This window comes from Gigantopelta aegis, chromosome 15, assembly GCF_016097555.1.
Source record: "Gigantopelta aegis isolate Gae_Host chromosome 15, Gae_host_genome, whole genome shotgun sequence".
In the NCBI taxonomy this organism is placed as follows: Eukaryota; Metazoa; Mollusca; class Gastropoda; order Neomphalida; family Peltospiridae; genus Gigantopelta; species Gigantopelta aegis.
Genome location: NC_054713.1, coordinates 38,732,677 through 38,750,375, shown reverse-complemented (window position 1 = coordinate 38,750,375; position 17,699 = coordinate 38,732,677). Strand labels below are relative to the sequence as shown.

The 17,699-nt window shown below is 36.2% G+C and overlaps 1 protein-coding gene across 6 annotated transcripts in view; it reads left to right on the top strand.

Moving 5' to 3' along the window:
• Positions 1-17,699, top strand: part of LOC121390335 (segment polarity protein dishevelled homolog DVL-3-like) — a 77,755-nt gene that overhangs the window by 44,882 nt on the left and 15,174 nt on the right. For 2 of the 6 annotated variants that reach the window (XM_041522122.1, XM_041522124.1), the window contains exons 15-16: positions 93-383; positions 11,650-11,826. In XM_041522122.1, the coding sequence (XP_041378056.1) occupies positions 93-383; positions 11,650-11,826 (468 nt within the window). Of the gene's footprint in view, positions 1-92; positions 384-6,976; positions 7,126-11,649; positions 11,827-15,083; positions 15,258-17,699 lie in introns of all 6 variants that reach the window. The other 4 variants (XM_041522127.1, XM_041522128.1, XR_005960196.1 and 1 more) reach the window with 3 other exon arrangements.

Here is a 17,699-nt window from a genome sequence, read left to right as displayed (position 1 = left end):
TAACTCTAGAGCTGAACTTGATTTCATTTGATCTGATTTATCACTATCAGTATTTTATATTTTTTATATTTTAAAACTCTTTGTGTTTTCAGATCTAACATCATTAAGCCTCGAAGACGTGGATTCGGTATCGGAGGCGGACCGGGATACGTTGGCACCACTGCCGCCCCCTACCTGGAACAACCAGTACCCTTACAGCAGTCTGAACTACCTGCCCCAGCATCTCAACTACATACCCCCTTACAATTATACCAGTACGGACAATGCTAGTTTTGTGGGATCGTTCGTGGACGGTGCCCCGGTGCCGACACCGATGCCGATGCCAGCGTCGTCTGGTATCGGGGGCGGTAACGGCAGTGCTGGGAGTACGCACAGTGCTTCAGGTAAGGTTGCGGTAGTTGCGGATTAGTGTTATTTGGTTTAATTGTTGTCCGTTTGTTTTTGGGTTTTTTGTTTTGTTTTGTGTTTGTTTGCCTGTTGCAAACTGTAGGTAAGTTGGTGTGGTAACTGGTTTTTGAAAATAAAATTAATATGTGGTCCTTTTTTTTTTTTTTTTTTTTTTAAAACAATTTTTATTTTTTTTATTTTGGGGGGGGGGTTGGGGAGGGGGTTTTTGTTTGTGTTTTGGGGTTTTTTTAATGGTTTTTTTGGTTTAAATTTTTTTTAAATAATGGTGATTGAGTAAAATTTAAAAAAAATTATGCTACTATATGCAATAAGAATGACTTAAGTTAGTATATGTAGGCCAAAAAAAAAATGTTTTGGAGAATTTATATTTTTAAAAAATTTCCTTTGCCATCAAGTTGAAAACTATTATTAGCCAAAGTTAAAATTCCTTTTAGCCTATCTGTATAAATTTACAAATCAACTTTAAAAAACATACAACACTGTCACAGCGTCCCTTTTAATTAGGATTAAAATTAAGGATTCTTTAAGTGCAATAATTTGAATTGAATATTATTTTGTGTTTTGCTAAATGTTAGGCCAGTCATTTTGGTTTGCAGTGGTCTTAATGTGTTGTTTAAATTTAACTATTGAAAATGACTTGTATCTGGAACATTGTTAGTGTTAAATATGTTCATGTGTTACCTCATTTGTAATGAGTATTTGGTAATTGTGTTTAACATAATAACATGATGTTAGTAACTAGTTTTTTGTTTTTTTTATCTCTACCAGTGCTTGCTTGCAGTGCTTATTATATAGCTGTGAACTAACAAGTGTTTTGCACTCCATGAAAGTCTGCTACAGTTCAGAGATGCCAACCATTATAAATTTCACAAATCCTTGATTTTTAAAACCATATTCTGAAATTACTGTTGTTGGATTAAATTTTTTAAAATAAAATATTTGCTTAATTTTACCATCATAGGTGTTCCATTACATCACAAGGTATAATTTTACATGAATACTTTCACCTCTTTGTCTCATTACCTTTTAAAATCTTGTGATACTTTTAACAATTGAGAATGAAATGAGTAATGAAATTTAAAAAAAGCCTTTCATATAACATTATAGTTTTGTTTAAAGTCCTGTTTTTTAAAAATTGCTTCGAAATCCTGTAAAACTTGCAGCAGGGTTGGCATCTATGAGAATTTAATTCTTACTATACGTGTTTCTTAAACTATCACCTTTCAATGTACGTGAGAAGTCATTTGGGAATACTTTCAAGAAGTGTCTTCAATGCAAGTTGGCGTGGGGGAGGGATTGTCAGAATTGTTCATACGGAATTGCAAAACAATAATATTTAAGGTACCACCCTACCATTCTCTGGTATTAGGGGTGGGACGTAGCCCAGTGGTAAAGCGAATGCTTGATATGCGGTCGGTTTGGGATCGATCCCTGTCGGTGGGCCCATTGGGCTATTTCTCTTTCCAACCAGTTCACCACAACTGGTGTATCAAAGGCTGTGGTATGTGCTATCCTGTCTGTGGGATGGTGCATATAAAAGTTAACTTCCTGCATTAGGAAAAATGTAGTGGGTTTCCTGTGATAAATACATGTCAGAATTACCAAATGTTAGACATCCAATACCTAATGATTAATTAATCAATGTGCTCTAGTGGTGTCATTAAACAAAAACAAACTTTAACTGTGTTACTTTATGTAGCAGTTTAATATAGTCTTGTTTAGGAAATAGGTCATCATTAAAAATTTTTTTTTTAAATATTGTACCCCCTTTTCAAATCTTTGTTTGATGATTACAAGTAGGTTAATTCCTGCAGTATGATTTACACTGTGCATATGGTTTGCTGCCACTTGTCATACCAGCAATATGAGGTGGCACTCTGGCTTAAGGGTAGACAACTCAACATTTTTGTGGTTAACCTATATTGATTTTTTGGCATGGTAATTACCAAGTGACATTACTTATTTAAAAAATAGTCTTGTAACTATCTCACCAGTGTCCTGTTTTTTTCACAGAGTATATTCTGAATTTTAATAATTGTTTTGTGATGCATACAAAAGTGAATGGCGGTATGCAGCCTTAATCATAACAGTACAGAAAATAGTGGGGAGAAGGGGATTGTTTGTGTGACAACAACACCCCAGCACTTTCCTAATTATAGCAGTTAGGTGTGTAATACACTAGAATTATTACTCATTGTTTAGGAAAAGAAGGAATGTTTACCATCACCAAAGCACATTTTTAATGACAAATGTTACGTGTGAAAAGTACCATTATTATTACACGATGTTTAGAGTATGTCAGAGGAAAGGAGAGACATGTTTGTTGAACGTTACATTGGCACATTACTAATGGTAATTGTTAGGTATGAACTATACTACTCAAAAGAATTTAAGGGTCAGACGATATTTTCGCCATTATTTTCTGAATGTCAATTATATTAGCTAGACCATAATGTCACGCATGGTATTGTTCCATTTTGACGAAAGTGGGTCTAAGCAACCCATAAATGAATTAAAATCCACTGTCATTGACACTGTCGACTAGTTCTAATGGCGAAAACATGCTTACATTTGCACGTAAATTAGGGCGAAAGCAAAAGGTCTGCTAAGTGCCCATAACTTTCTTTTTCACAAAGCGCTTCATTTGCACGCTTTGCATGTGTATTCCATGTTCCCAATGCTGAATTTCCGTATAATTGGAGCTTGCGTTCGTGTACGGTGCACTCTCCAAATTCGACAATGGTACGACGTCAGCTGACTATCGAAGATCGAGGAAGGGCTATTGCTTGGCTTCAGGATGGCAATACGCAAAGAAATGTTGCTCTGAGACTTGGTGTCAGTCAGAGTGTCGTTGGCAACGGTACCAAGCAACGAATTCTGTTCGAAATCGTCCACGTTCGGGAAGACCCCGAAGCACTACAAATAGAGAGGACCGCTACATCACCAATATGGCTCTACGTCAACACACAACCACTGCACGCCGATTACGTGACAATCTGCGGACTGCGACTGGAACTCGAGTGTCTGATCAAACCATACGCAATCGTCTGAGAGCCAATAATCTACACTGCCGTCGCCAGGCTGTTCGACCACCACGTCACAGAACGGCCAGACGTCACTGGTGCACACTTCATCTGCGGTGGCAACGTGTTCAGTGGGGTCGAGTGATGTTCACTGATGAGTCCAGGTTTAGTCTCCAGTTCAACGACGGTCGGGTTCGTGTCTACAGACGTCCTGGGGAGCGCTTCGCTGACGTTAACGTTAGACAACGTCACCGGTTCGGTGGTGGCAGCATCATGGTGTGGGGCGGCATCTCTATCCACCACAGGACCCCCCTCTATGTGGTGGATGGCAATCTGAATGGAATCCGCTATCTGAATGAGATTATCCGGCCGTTGGTTCTCCCAGGCCTTCAGCAGATTGGCAGCGGGGCAGTTCTGCAGGATGACAATGCCAGACCCCACCGCGCCAGGGTGGTAACGGACTTTCTCAGACAACAAGGTATCGCCAGGATGGATTGGCCAGCATATTCGCCTGACTTGGCCCCAACAGAGCACGCCTGGTGACGAATTAGGCCGGAGAGTTCGGGATAACCATGCCCCTCCGGCCAACCTTCATGATCTGGGTCAACTTCTTATGGCAGAGTGGCAGGCCATTCCCCAAGAGTTCTTCAGACGTCTGATCAACAGCATGAGGCAACGATGTGTCGAGTGTATTCGCGCCAGGGGTGGATTCACACACTATTAAACGAATGTTCTAATGTGTAAAATCCATGTTTGACAACCTTCAACTTTGACAGCATGTCATGTGACTTTCTTGTATACAGTGAAGTTTATTTGTGGTTTTTTGTAAATATGGAACAATAAATTAAATTTTTGGTGTAGTTTACATCATCAATCTAATACACTCTGAAACTTATTTGGTTATAAATTTTTGACATTAAATTCTTTTGAGTAGTATATATTGGGAATAATCGGTTACTGTCTTAAGATATTGGCTTTATTCGGCGAAGGTTAGAATTGCAAATGCAGTGAGGCTCTGAGCAGGAAGAAGCCGATATCTCAAGACAGTAACCAGTTATTTCTTTTATCCTGCAATCCTATGGGAGTAGACGGAAAATCATTATTTATTCCATTTTTGTGTACGCAAATCGAGTGTCGTCAACCTAACAAGACGTTTGACGTTGTACAAGATACATTACGTCATTCTTTGTAAGATGCTAGCTACATTCTGTCGCATTCAAAAAGCATTTCTAAACTCTTAATTAATAAATATACAAGTTTTGTATTGTTATCGCAAAACTAAAAGTTATTTGTATTTAACTTCAACAAATGATTTAAATTGTATGTTTATTAAAAATCTAGTCTGAAATACTCCAGTCAAGTCGGGCTTATGTCACGTGACCTATATTTTTGGTCAGTGACCGAAACTATAGAGATTTATCTAGTCATCTTATTTTGCCAATGAATACAGTGATTGCGGGATAAACTATAATATTTACACCAGTAACTCAGACAAATGCTTCTGTGCGCTGTAGGTTCTCTATGGAGCCAGATAGTTTCACCTTCAGGAGTTTCTCCTGTGGTCCTGTATTGGGGATAATGCTGCAGGAAATGATCAGCATTTAAGGGGGCTGTGTCACAATAACATGTTCCAATGTCTCGCACTTGAAATTCCATGTATACGTGACCTGTTCTTAGCCGTATCATCATCACCTGGTCTTGAAAGTAGGGGGCGGGACATAGCTCAGTAGTACAGCGCTCGCCTGATTGATTCCCTTCGATGGGCCCATTGGGCTATTTCTCATTCCAGCCACTGCTCCACAGCTGGTGTAACAAAGGCTGTGGTATGTATTATCCTGTCTGTGGGATGGTGCATTTAAAAGATCCCTTGCTGCTAATCGAAAAGAGTAGCTCATGAAGTGGTGACAGCGGGTTTCCTCTCTCAGTCCTTAACCATATGTCTGATGCCATATAACCATAAATAAAATGTGTTGAGTGCGTTGTTAAATAAAACATTTCCTTTCCTTTCCGAAGGCCTGGCTGTGTCACATTAACATGCTCCAGTGTCTTTCACTTGAAGTTTCATGTACGTGTGACCTGTTCTTAGCCGTATCATCATTGTGTTGTTGCAGCCATCACCTCGTATATGTGTGCTTTACAATAACTTTCATCTCCTCTGTATGTGATTTGTGACACGTCTTGGACCATTCCCCAGTCACCCTTCATCTTGCTAGCTTATCTGCTTCCTCATTTCCTGGGATGTTGCATTGTGATTGTATCCACTATACTGTTCGTTCAGAAGAAACCCAGTGCCATTTTTTCAAACTACTTTTTTGATATTAACAAGGATTCTTCAGTGCACTTTTCCTTCATATGCAACAGCACAGCACATATCATAGCTTTTAATAGACCACTCATGAAGCACTGGTTGAAAATATGAAATACATGGTAAGAGACCAAATGATTAAAACCTGTACGGTATTAAAAATATCTATTTTGTCATTGATATTTAGGTGACACATGCTAATCCTTTCTCTTGAACAATTTTAGCTTTAACTAGGTATAGTCATTTAACTCCCATCTGCAGTGGGGTGGGATGTAGCCCAGTGGTAAAGCGTTCACTTGATGCATGGTCAGTCTAGGATCGATCCCCGTCGGTGGGCCCGTAGGGCTATTTTTTGTTCCAGCCAGTTCTCCACAGCTGGTGTAACAAAGGCCATGTCTGTGTGATAGTGCATGTAAAAGATCCCTTGCTGCTAATCGAAAAGAGTAGCCCATGAACTGGCGACAGCGGGTTTCCTTTTAATATCTGTGTGGTCCTTAACCGTATGTCTGACGCCATATAACCGTAAATAAAATGTGTTGAGTGCATCGTTAAATCAAACATTTCCTTCCCTCCCTCCCTCCCATCGCCAGGTTTATTGCATAAACCCTTAGCACCTCCCCCTGGACCCTCCTGCTTGAGCAGGTAACTGGTTGGGTGGGTGAGATCAGGCTTAGGACATTAAATCAGATTATCTTGGGAATTCAAACACAAATTGCTCTCTATTGAAATGTTTCAGTTAGCAGTGTTGGAAATAAGCAGTTGTCCGTTTGTCCTGACAAGTGAAAATCTGCTGTGACAAACAAACTTTTGACATCCAATAGTCAATGATTAATTAATCAATGTGCTTTAGTGGTGTCGATAAACATTTAACAAACTTTTAACGGACAAGCAAACTATGCCTTAGTGGTTGTGCAGTGGACAAGTAAAAAATGTATAATGCTGTTTCATTTTGAGCAATCAAAAACACTGTCCCTGCACATAACAACATATTTATACTAGTGAAAATATCGGTGGACAAGTAGATTTCTAGATGTACTCAACCCTGTGTGGACCAGTGAAAAATTCCATTTATTTTTTTACTGGCTAGTCTCAAGTTTGATTTATTAAATCCTTACGTAAGGCCATTTAGATTTATAATACGTTAAGTATAAATGTTTATGTAAGAATGTTATCAACATGACAGCCCCTATTGTTATTTTATGCATTGACCTGTCATTTAATTATATTTTCCCGTTCTCAGTTGCATGCAGCAATCGAATGGCAAAGAATGGGACATCGTTTGCGTTTAAAGTGGCTTGATTGTGGTGTTGTGCCTTCTTTTTGTGTTACTGTCTTCCATCGTGTTATCAAGTAGCATGCACATGCCTGTATATTCACCGCATGCACACGGTATGTCAAAATACTGCGTTATTAATGTCATTTTTATCAACGACTACACATAGATAGTTTCCCCGTCTCATAATCAGAGATGGAATACAGGGTTTCTAGATTATGGTAGCCACATATCCCATGGCTAGTGATGTTCAGTGTTGGGCTAGTAAATAACTACTATTGCCATGCCAGACAGGGTTTCTAGATGATGGTAGCCCCATTCCCATAGCGAATGATATTCAGTGTTTGGCTAGTAAATAAGTACTATTGCCATGCCAGACAGGGTTTCTAGATTATGGTAGCCCCATTCCCATGGCTAGTGATATTCAATGTTGGGCTAGTAAATAACTACTATTGCCATACCTGACGGCTAGTAAAAAAAACTAAAAAGTAAAATGTTGTAGTTAAGTCAGTCTTGTAAATATGAATATTCTGCCCCCACCCCAACCCCCAATGTTAGTGTTTTTGAGCTCTGTCTCCCCTTTATGTCACTTTATCAACAAATAGACAAAGATAGTTTCCCATCTTAATAATTTCAACTTATTTTCGTGCTTATATCCAATTAAAGTTCAAACACGCTGTCCTGGGCAAACACCTCAGCTATCTGGGCTGTCTGTCCAGGACAGTAGGTTAGTTGTTAGTGGTTAGTTAGAAAGAAGAGGATGTAGTGGTCTTACACCTACCCATTGAGTCGTTAAAACTCGCTCTGGGTGGGAGCCGGTACTGGGCCACGAACCCAGTAACCTACCAGCCTTATGTCCGATGGCTTAACCATGACACCACCGAGGCCGGTTCCCATCTTATGATCAGAGATGGAATAAATAATTTTCTTGGGCCTGATTCACTAAAGTGGTGTTCTCATTATGTGATGAGTCGCACCAACTTGTCGCATGCGATTTGTCGCAATCGAGTTATCAGCTCTACAAAACTCGGAACGTATAAGACTGAAGTCATTTCGATTTAAGTGTTCTCACAGGATTTGCATAATCAGAGCTAACTCTGGCACTCGCCAAATTCGCCAATTGCGAATTTTAAAAAAAAGTTGGCGAATTTGATTTTAATTTGGAGAAATAATTTCATGTAATAAATGACATTTAAAAAAAAAAATAACTGTTGATTTCTGCAATTTTTGAAGTTTAATAGACAATTTGGCAAAATATTTTACTCACCCAGACCTAGCCCTGATAATGAGAATGCCGTTTAAACTCTCGCAACTTTGCGAGCTCGCACTATAATGCAGTTAGACTTGCAAAGATGATTTGATGTTGTTTAAGAGAGCCTAAGAGAGCTCTGTGAGTTATGCTCTCGATTTATTGGTTACAATACTGAGATTGATGTAATTTTATCTACGACTAGACAAAGATGATATTTCCCCCATCTTATGATCACATTGTGAACTAAATATTTTTCAGCCATATTACATGTATTTGTAAATATATTTATTTTTATAAATCAAAATGATAATGACAACACCAGCCCCAGAAATACTGCCCTTGATATGAGGTGAATGATTCTCAAGCCAATTTATGGGGCGGGACATAGCCCAGTGGTAAAGCGCCTGCCAGATGCACGGTCGGTCTAAGATCAATCCCTGTCGGTGGACCCATTGGGCTATTTCTCGTTCCAGCCAGTGCTCCACAACTGGTGTAATAAAGGCTGTGGTATGTAGTATCCTGTCTGTGGGATGGTGCATATAAAATATCCCTTGTTGCTAATCGAAAAGAGTAGCCCATGAAGTGGCGACAGCGGGTTTCCTATCTCAGTATCTGTGTGATCCTTAACCATATGTCCGATGCCATATAACCGTAAATAAAATGTGTTGAGTGCGTCGTTAAATAAAACATTTCCTTCCTTCCTCAAGCCAATTTGCTCAGTTTATTTTTAACATAAAATAAAATAAAATAAAATAAAATAAAATACTAGCCCCCGAAGTTTGGATTATTTTGAAATATAGTAAGTTAGTACACGTAATAACAATTTATACACATGAGAATTTTACTTGGTTTGACAACATAGGTCAATTTGTAATATTTTAAAAATTTATTTTTAAAAAACCCCAACTGTACATACAAATTAAATATATTTTTAAAGTAAACGACAGGTGAAACATTTTTCTTTTGCATCCTGTTATATTAGTGTATAATTATAAGTAAAATTAGGATGAAAGAAAGAAATGTTTTATTTAACGACACACTCAACACATTTTATTTACGGTTATATGGCGTCAGACATATGGTTAAGGACCACACAGACTTTTGAGAGGAAACCCGCTGTCGCCACTACATGGGCTACTCTTCCGATTAGCAGCAAGGGATCTTTTATTTGCGGTTCCCACAGGCAGGGTAGCACAAACCATGGCCTTTGTTGAAGCAGTTATGGATCACTGGTCGGTGCAAGTGGTTTACACCGACCCATTGAGCCTTGCGGAACACTCACTCAGGGTTTGGAGTCGGTATCTGGATTAAAAATCCCATGCCTCGACCGGGATCCGAACCCAGTACCTACCAGCCTATAGACCGATGGCCTACCACGACGCCACCGAGGCTGGTAAAAAAACAAACAAAAAACTCTACTGTTGAAATAATATAAGCAACCTCTTAAAACTAATCCTTAGTTTTTTTCACCTATAGACTCAATTGTCCTAGATGATAATACAGTTTAGAAACAAAAAAATCCCTACAAAATCCTAACATTTCAAACTGTTTTTCCATTTCCAATTAACAATTTGTGATTTTTGTACGGTCTTCATAGTCATAAATGGGGGCAGGACGTAGCCCAGTGGTAAAGCACCCGCTCGATGCGCGGTCGGTCTGGGATCAATCCCCGTCGGTGGGCCCATTGGGCTATTTCTCGTTCCTGTTAGTGCACCACGACTGGTACATCAAAAACCGTGGTATGTGCTATACTGTCTATGGGATGCTGCATAGAAAAGAGTAGGCCATGAAATGGCGACAGCGGGTTTCCTCTCTCAATATCTCTGTAGTCATTAACCATATGTTTGATGCCATATAACCGAAAATAAAATGTGTTGAGTGCGTCGTTAAATGGCTTCATTCTAATAAGTAAAGCCATTTATAGATTGCATAAACATAATCTTACGGTCAGTTGGTAGTTAAACAATAGAAAGTATCGTGTACATTTGTTAAAAGGAAATAAAACTTTTGGCTAACAGTTGTTTTCACTAGATGAGCAAAGAGTAGTAATGGTTTTCCTTTGTAGGCATTTAATCATATTAATTCATGTAGTGAAAAGTATACTGACACACAAAGTTAATAAATATGAAATGAAAAACTATATAGATACACAAAACCAACGCAATACATACTCATTGAAATGTTCATGTAATTAGTTGTAAGAACATATTGTTTGCGTTAACTTTAATTTTTCATAAAAGTTCTACCCTACCTGCACCCCCAGCTAACTTTTTGTTTGGCCTTGATTTTTGATTTTTTTTTTTTTTACAGAATAATAATAAAAAAGTCCTTTGTTTGTCAGTATAGTTTATTAACTTTACTTTAGCTTTATATGCTCTCTTTGCGTACTCTTTTTAGTAGCTTGGCATAATGCGCTAGTTATTAGTGTTTGATTGTTTGAGAAATGATCTCATTTGTAACCATCCCCCCCCCCCCCCCCCCCCCCCCATTCCCCACCAAACCGTATAGTATGCAAAAAAAAAAGAAAAAAGTTTTCATGTTATATGACTCCACAGATATTTTTTCTGGAAATGGACATAAATCTTAGTGTTTTCGAAAATGATAAATTTGAAACAATGGAAATTTTGATTATGCAGGGCTCACTATTTCGCGTGAACTGTTCTGTTTGTGTGTCAGTTAGACAACTTTAAATCACCAGTACTGACAACTGGTTATATTGTGAACAGTTACATTCCAAACTTAAAAGTTAAAAATTTCAGGATGTCGTTAAAATTTGTGTAACGAAACAGTCAGGTGAAAATATGGTAACCAAGTTTCAGTTTCTTGAGATTATGAAATACAAATGTACTGTCGCCTGTTTATCATGTAATTTCTGTTTCAAAAAGACGATTTGGTATGAATTACACAGAGTTAAATATTATCCAATTGACTGTTATTATTTCCCCTAACTTGAATTTACTTATTTCCCATCCTTCAGCTGATCATTTCTGAAACAATTTGTAGTTCTCTCTTTTCTTTACTTTGCACTAACAGGTTTGGGACATTCTAGAGACAGTAGTATATAATAATAACATATAATCATAATTATTGTGATGTATACAATAGTTTTAACCTTCATTGTATTATATTTTTTAAGGAAATATTTAAATGATAATATTTGGTGTTAAGTCAAGAAATTGAAAGTACGTAATGTACAAAATCATAATGGCGCCAACAAAGATTGCTGCCAGTATATTACAATTTACTATTGGTGCATTGTAGGTCTTGTCCCAGATCTTTTTGTCTTTTGAAAAAAACATTGTGCGACTTGTTGCCATTTTTGTTTGTTTGTGTTTCGTATTTGTTTTTGTTTACATGGTGTCTTTTTTTGGTTTCCATTGTTTTGCAGTAGCTGTGAAAGACTGTACATGTTTAGTTAGCACATACAATCACTTGCGAAAGCTTTGGGAAAATAAGGACAAACAAAATACCCTGCAGAATGTTGGTCACCACGGTGACCCAGCCAAGTCCCTCCTGCATGCTGGGAAGGAACAAGCATGTTTACGGAACTCATCGAGTAGTCTTGGTTTGTAGTCCATCAGTCTGACCCGCGGTGATCAACATTGTTTTCATGATCAGCACATTTTTCAGACAACTCGAAGCAAACACAGAAATATGTAGCACCCTTGTTTTTGGTTGTTTTTTTGTTTTGTTTTTTAACTGAAAAATATAATCTTCATAATCTTTGTAGTAAATTGACAGTGCCGTAACTACAATTTATAGTTATGCAGTTTATTTATTTACTTATTTGCCATGTAAACAAGTAGCAGAGTCAGTTTTATTTTATGTCAGATGAGACAGTTTTATTTTAATTTATTTCGTGCTTAATTTTAGTAAAATTATTAAAAGTATTATCCATAACATATACCATATATAGTTTATACTATTGACAAATATTATGTATTAAAATTAGTTATTTTCCATAAGCTTCTATCTACATATTATTTTAGTTTCTTCATGCATTAAAGTAATTTTTTCATATGGTTGTAGTTAACGTAATGGTTGATTTTACGAATTATGGCCAGTAACTAAATTTAGTGAATAAATAAAAGACAATATTATCCATAAAATAAGTGGTGCCATGCATGACATACAATCATGTTTTTGCCAGTTTTGTCAGGTATGTGACCAACATGACATACAAATCAGAACTGTTTAAAATTTGTATACAAGAGTAACTGCGTAAAGTATTCCTTGCCTTTTACAGTTATAATTACTATAAAGACCATCTTTTATAACAAATAATATTGTCAAAACTATTTAAAATTTGTTAGAAAAAGTAAAGGCTTAAAGTGTCTCCTTGCTTTATACAGTCGTAAATACTTTTTAAAAAACATATTTTTTAACTAATGCTATCTGAAAAAGTCCTTTAAATGGAATATATTTATATCCATTGTAAACAGTTGATCAAGAATACAAGTTACCTGAAGATAGTCTTTAGCCTGTAATTAAGTAATTATTTAATTAAGAAATACACAGGTCCTTGTGGTGTATGTTTCTTGATCAGTTTAAATATCTTTGCTTATCTAGATATTGAACAAAAATTATTTCCATCTCGAAGACTTGCATGTAATACCTGTAAATGTGTAATGGAAACTATATGGTATTTTTTTTTTTTTTTCAAATTTTGTCATAAAAGATTTTTTTTAAAATAATTTCGATAATTTATTTTTACAAAATAAATATAATCTGTGTGGGTTTTTATGTATTTATCTATTTTGGGTCTTAATATTAATAATTTTAGATGCTTCTTAATTTATGACATTTATCGAAGTAATGATGATTTTTTTTTTTTTTTTTTTTGGTGTGTGTTTAAATTGGAGAAAAGTCCAGTCGCCATGGCTTAAATTCATTCTATTCTGTGTTTGCTGCTATTGTTGACTGTTTGTTTGATCATGAAACCAAAGTATGTTACCCAAACACAAGGAGATTCTTAGGTCTTATAAAAGTCTATTCTCTTTGCTTTTTATCTTTTTGTTTCTAAAAAATAATTTTGGCACATTTTGTTGCCTAGCAGCTTTTGTTTGTGAAAACTGCACGTCTTAACGTTTTTGTTTTATTTGGCAGCATGATTAATTGTAGTTTACTGCAATGCGTTTGTTACTACTAGCTGTTTTTGTTTACAGTTTAACAAAATGTTTACCAGTACTTACTAATTTTGTTTATAAACTAGTTCTTTTCTTTTCAGTAAATGTAATGTAAATGTAGATGTCAGTTGTATACATGAAGGTGAAACTAATTGATCTTTTTATTAACAATATTCATTTTTTTTTTTACAAATATTATTAACAATGCTTTTATTTACCTTTTTCACCCTTTCTTGCATGCAAGCACTAAAATAACAACATGCACTCATTGTTTATAAACAGGTAGTTATCGCGTACAGGCTAACATATATTAATACATAAATATTATTGTTAATCGAACAAAAGAGGAGAAATATAATGAATGTTAGTTTTTTGTTATGGATAAAAGGAAAATGAGATCTTAAAATTATAATTAACAAAACTGTTGCAACCACAACTTATAGACCATTTTAATTTACATATGTAATGGACAGGGTAATTGAAAATCTTGATGCAAAGTCAGGCATTAAGTGATTGTTCAGGTTACGTGAATTGCCAACTGTCAGTGATATGTTAAAGGAAGCGGTACTTTTACATATATGTGTTGTCCTGTCAGTGGGAAGTTGAATATAAAAGGTCCCTTGCTGTTAATTTGTAGGTGTAGCCTATGTGGTGATAACAAGTCAGGGTATTTGTGTTTGTTAAAGTTTTAGTTTTTTTTAATTATTCCATTCTCTAAATCACGTCTCATTTATGTGTGAAGTATTCTATCATGTCTTTCTATCCATTTAAAAAAGAAAGAAGATTTCTCACCAACTAAAAAGAAAAAGGTCATAATTAATCAAATTTGCTTATGTATTCTTGCTTTTAAACCCTCGTACAATGAGATTTTCCTCATTATAGCTTCATAAATGTTCTTACCTGGCCACAATTGCATTTTGCCAGTTTTACACCTTTGCGCTAGCTTTCCGTGCAAATTGCCTCGAATGATATTCTGTGCATTTTTCGGTTTACGTCCGTATCATCGTTTGATGTATAGCATGCAGGAGGGATCTTGTTGTACGACACAAGATAATGCAGCATCTTTGTCATAAAGACTGGGTACCTGTCTTTTGAATGTTCAACCTTATTAGTAGAAAATATAATACATGCTTTGATGGTAAATTCTGTTTGTCTCAAAACAAAACAAGAAAATAGAAAGGTCAACTGAATATAATATTTTTATAATTATCAAGTGAGGTTTTTGGAGACATGAAATATTACGTATTCAGGATTTGCGCAAAAAAAAACCCAAGAAAAAAAGAAAAGAAAAAAACACCCACCAGCTTCAATCGTGATAAGTTTAGGCAGCCCTTGAATTTACATCACTTTGTGACAGCAGGTTAGTACAAATAATAACAAAGTAAATATTTAGTAATGATGAAGCCCGGTGATTAAGAAAATGTCTGTGGCAAAAAACATACCGTGAAAAAAAGAAAAGAAGAATATAGTCCCCAGCAAAAACAAGAAGTGCCCTAGAGAATTAAAAACTCCACAGCAGTCTCCACAGTATTGTCGATTGCCGAGGGCAGTTGCAGGTGTTGAAGACAAAAACTGCAGTCATAAATCAATTTTGCAAACTTCTTTTGACATGGCACTGCGTTGCCGATATCAGATTAGGGTTCTTACATATTGTTTTTCTTGGTCTTAAGATCTAATTGTGTGTTTTTTCTGCCAGTGCAAAACGCTTGTATCTGTTTCCCCCACCACTGGCCTTGCCTTGCGGAGACTTCGTCGAATAAACCTGTCTGCAGCAACTTGTACGAACTGAACAACAATATACCGGGGAAAACGTCCGTCTCAGCTCGCGGTAGCTCTTCTTTGTCAGTTCCTCCGCGTAAGAGGCAGGCAGGTCAGTTTGGTCACACGCGGCCACACATGGCCTCACCATTCACTTAATTTCTCTGAAGCGGTGGTGCAGATTCAGTTGGAACAAGAATGGAGATATCAGTAAATGTTTAAGATAAGAATGTAGGTTATGAGCCGTAATTTGTGTTACCAAGGGGTTACCACATGTCAACAGAAAAAACTAAACCCCTCATCAAAAGCCATTTAATTTGTGATAGTTTTTAAATTAAATTAATACAAAATACAACAAAAACAGTTATTTACGAATAACAAAATATCAGAATTGACAGTAACAATAATGAAAATATAAATGTTTTTATGAGCTATAGGTTAGCAGGCCCACATGTTGTGGTAACCTGTACGTTGATTGCTAGACACCCACGTGTCTATTTTTATGCCTGTGATTGGCCGATATGTCAAAAGCTGTTTTAGCTGTGTACCACAGCTCTTTTCTTAATTTCCTGGTGACCATTAAAGTTTGTTTTGTTTAACAACGTCACTAAATTGCACTGATTAATTAATGTTTCACTGGAGACTACATGCCAGAATTAACAAATATTTGACACTCGGCAACCAATGATTATACTTATTTACAGTCAGTATACTTATGCAGTGTTGATAAACAAAACAAACTTTTAATTTATCTCTTTACTGGCCTGGAGTATTAAAGGCGAAACTGAAAGTGCACATAAAAGATCCCTTGCTGCATTAGGAAAAATGTAGCGGGTTTCCTCTGATGACTACGTGTCAGAATTACCAAATGTTTGACATCCAATAGCCGATGTCATGATTAATGTGCTCCAGTGATGTCGTTAAACAAAACAAACTTTAAAGACGAAACCACCTACCACCACATAGGCTGTCCTTACTACACAGCTCAAAAAGTATTAATTACCATAAACCAGTCTTCGCTAGGAAAGACAAATGGTCATTCCTGCTTCCCTCCACACTTCCCTGGAAAGGTTTAGGACAGGGCGTTCACGAGTACTCTGGCACGGGCCGAGTCCAGCAAGACTCGAGTCCATTCTCAGGACTCTAGTACCTATTAACAAGGAAGAGCACTCTCATTTACTTACATTTTTTCACATAATTTTGCCATATGCTTGCCGCCGGTTACGTTATAGGGTTATGAGACATGAAGGGAAAACAAATGTCGAATGTGCTAATGCAATACAGTGGCATGATTTGGCATCCATGTTCAGCGCTGGAATTAAGATGGCATAATGCTATTTTACCTTATTCTTTAGTGTCATTATCACCTACTATAAATGTTGGGTACTCTGGTCTGGGTCGAGTTTGACCCTCGAGTACTCGAGTCCCAACACTTTGGACTTGTGGAGGCCCTAGTTTAGGAGAGCTGCAAATTAATCGTCTTGACATAACTTTTTTAATGAATTTCATTTGAAAGTTCATTTGACTGCTTACCTAACAGGAGAGTAACCTTTATTTCATCTTGATTTTTGTCATGCCGAAGACTTGTTAAAAGTCATCCATTGTCACATTGCTTCAGAGAAATTAAGCAAATCATCAAATCACCGCACATGTTTTGAACATCATTTATCAGAGATGAAGTGAAATTATTTCGATTTTAAGCACAACTCAACTGTTAAATTACCTCACATTTTACCTCATTTCAAAAATGAAAAAGAAAAAAAAAAATCATCTGAATTTTAGTGCTATACTAAAAGGTTGTATCCTTGGTGTTTGATGGAAATCTCAGTCCATCACAGTGACACCACCCCACCCCCACTCCACTTCTCATGAGATGGAAAAGTTTTCTGGATTCAATTTAATTTTGATCCCTGATTTATATGAAACAAAATTCAACAACCTTTTACACGTAATCTGCAATTATTTCATATATTATATTTTAAAGAATTTCTGGGGAAATGTGAATTGTAATTCAACAACATTGTAGACCTAAGCTGCAGTTATTTCAGAAAATGTATTTAAAAAATATATATCTAAAAAAATATGATTCAAATTTCAATAAACCTTTACACCCAACCTACAATTATTTAATACATTATATTTAAAAAAAATTATCTGGGGAAAATATGAATCAAAATTCAACTCACTTTTATTCCTAACCAATAATCCGACGCCATATAACCGTAAATAAAATGTGTTGAGTGTGTCGTTAAATAAAACATTTTCTTCCTAAGCAATAATTATTTCATAAATTATAATTTAAAAAATTTATCAAGGAAAATATAAATCATATTTCCACAACCTTTTACACCTAACCTGTATTTATTTGTAAAAAAAAAATTAAAAAAAATGTATGCACATACCTGTCTTGTTCTAACCTGGATAACGGTAAATACTTGTGGTTATCTTGTACCTGTGGTATAGATGTTAACATAGAGAAACAAATATTTAGTAGAAATATATCTTACTAAAAGTATATCTTACTAATATTTTATCAATAGTTTTACAATTTTTA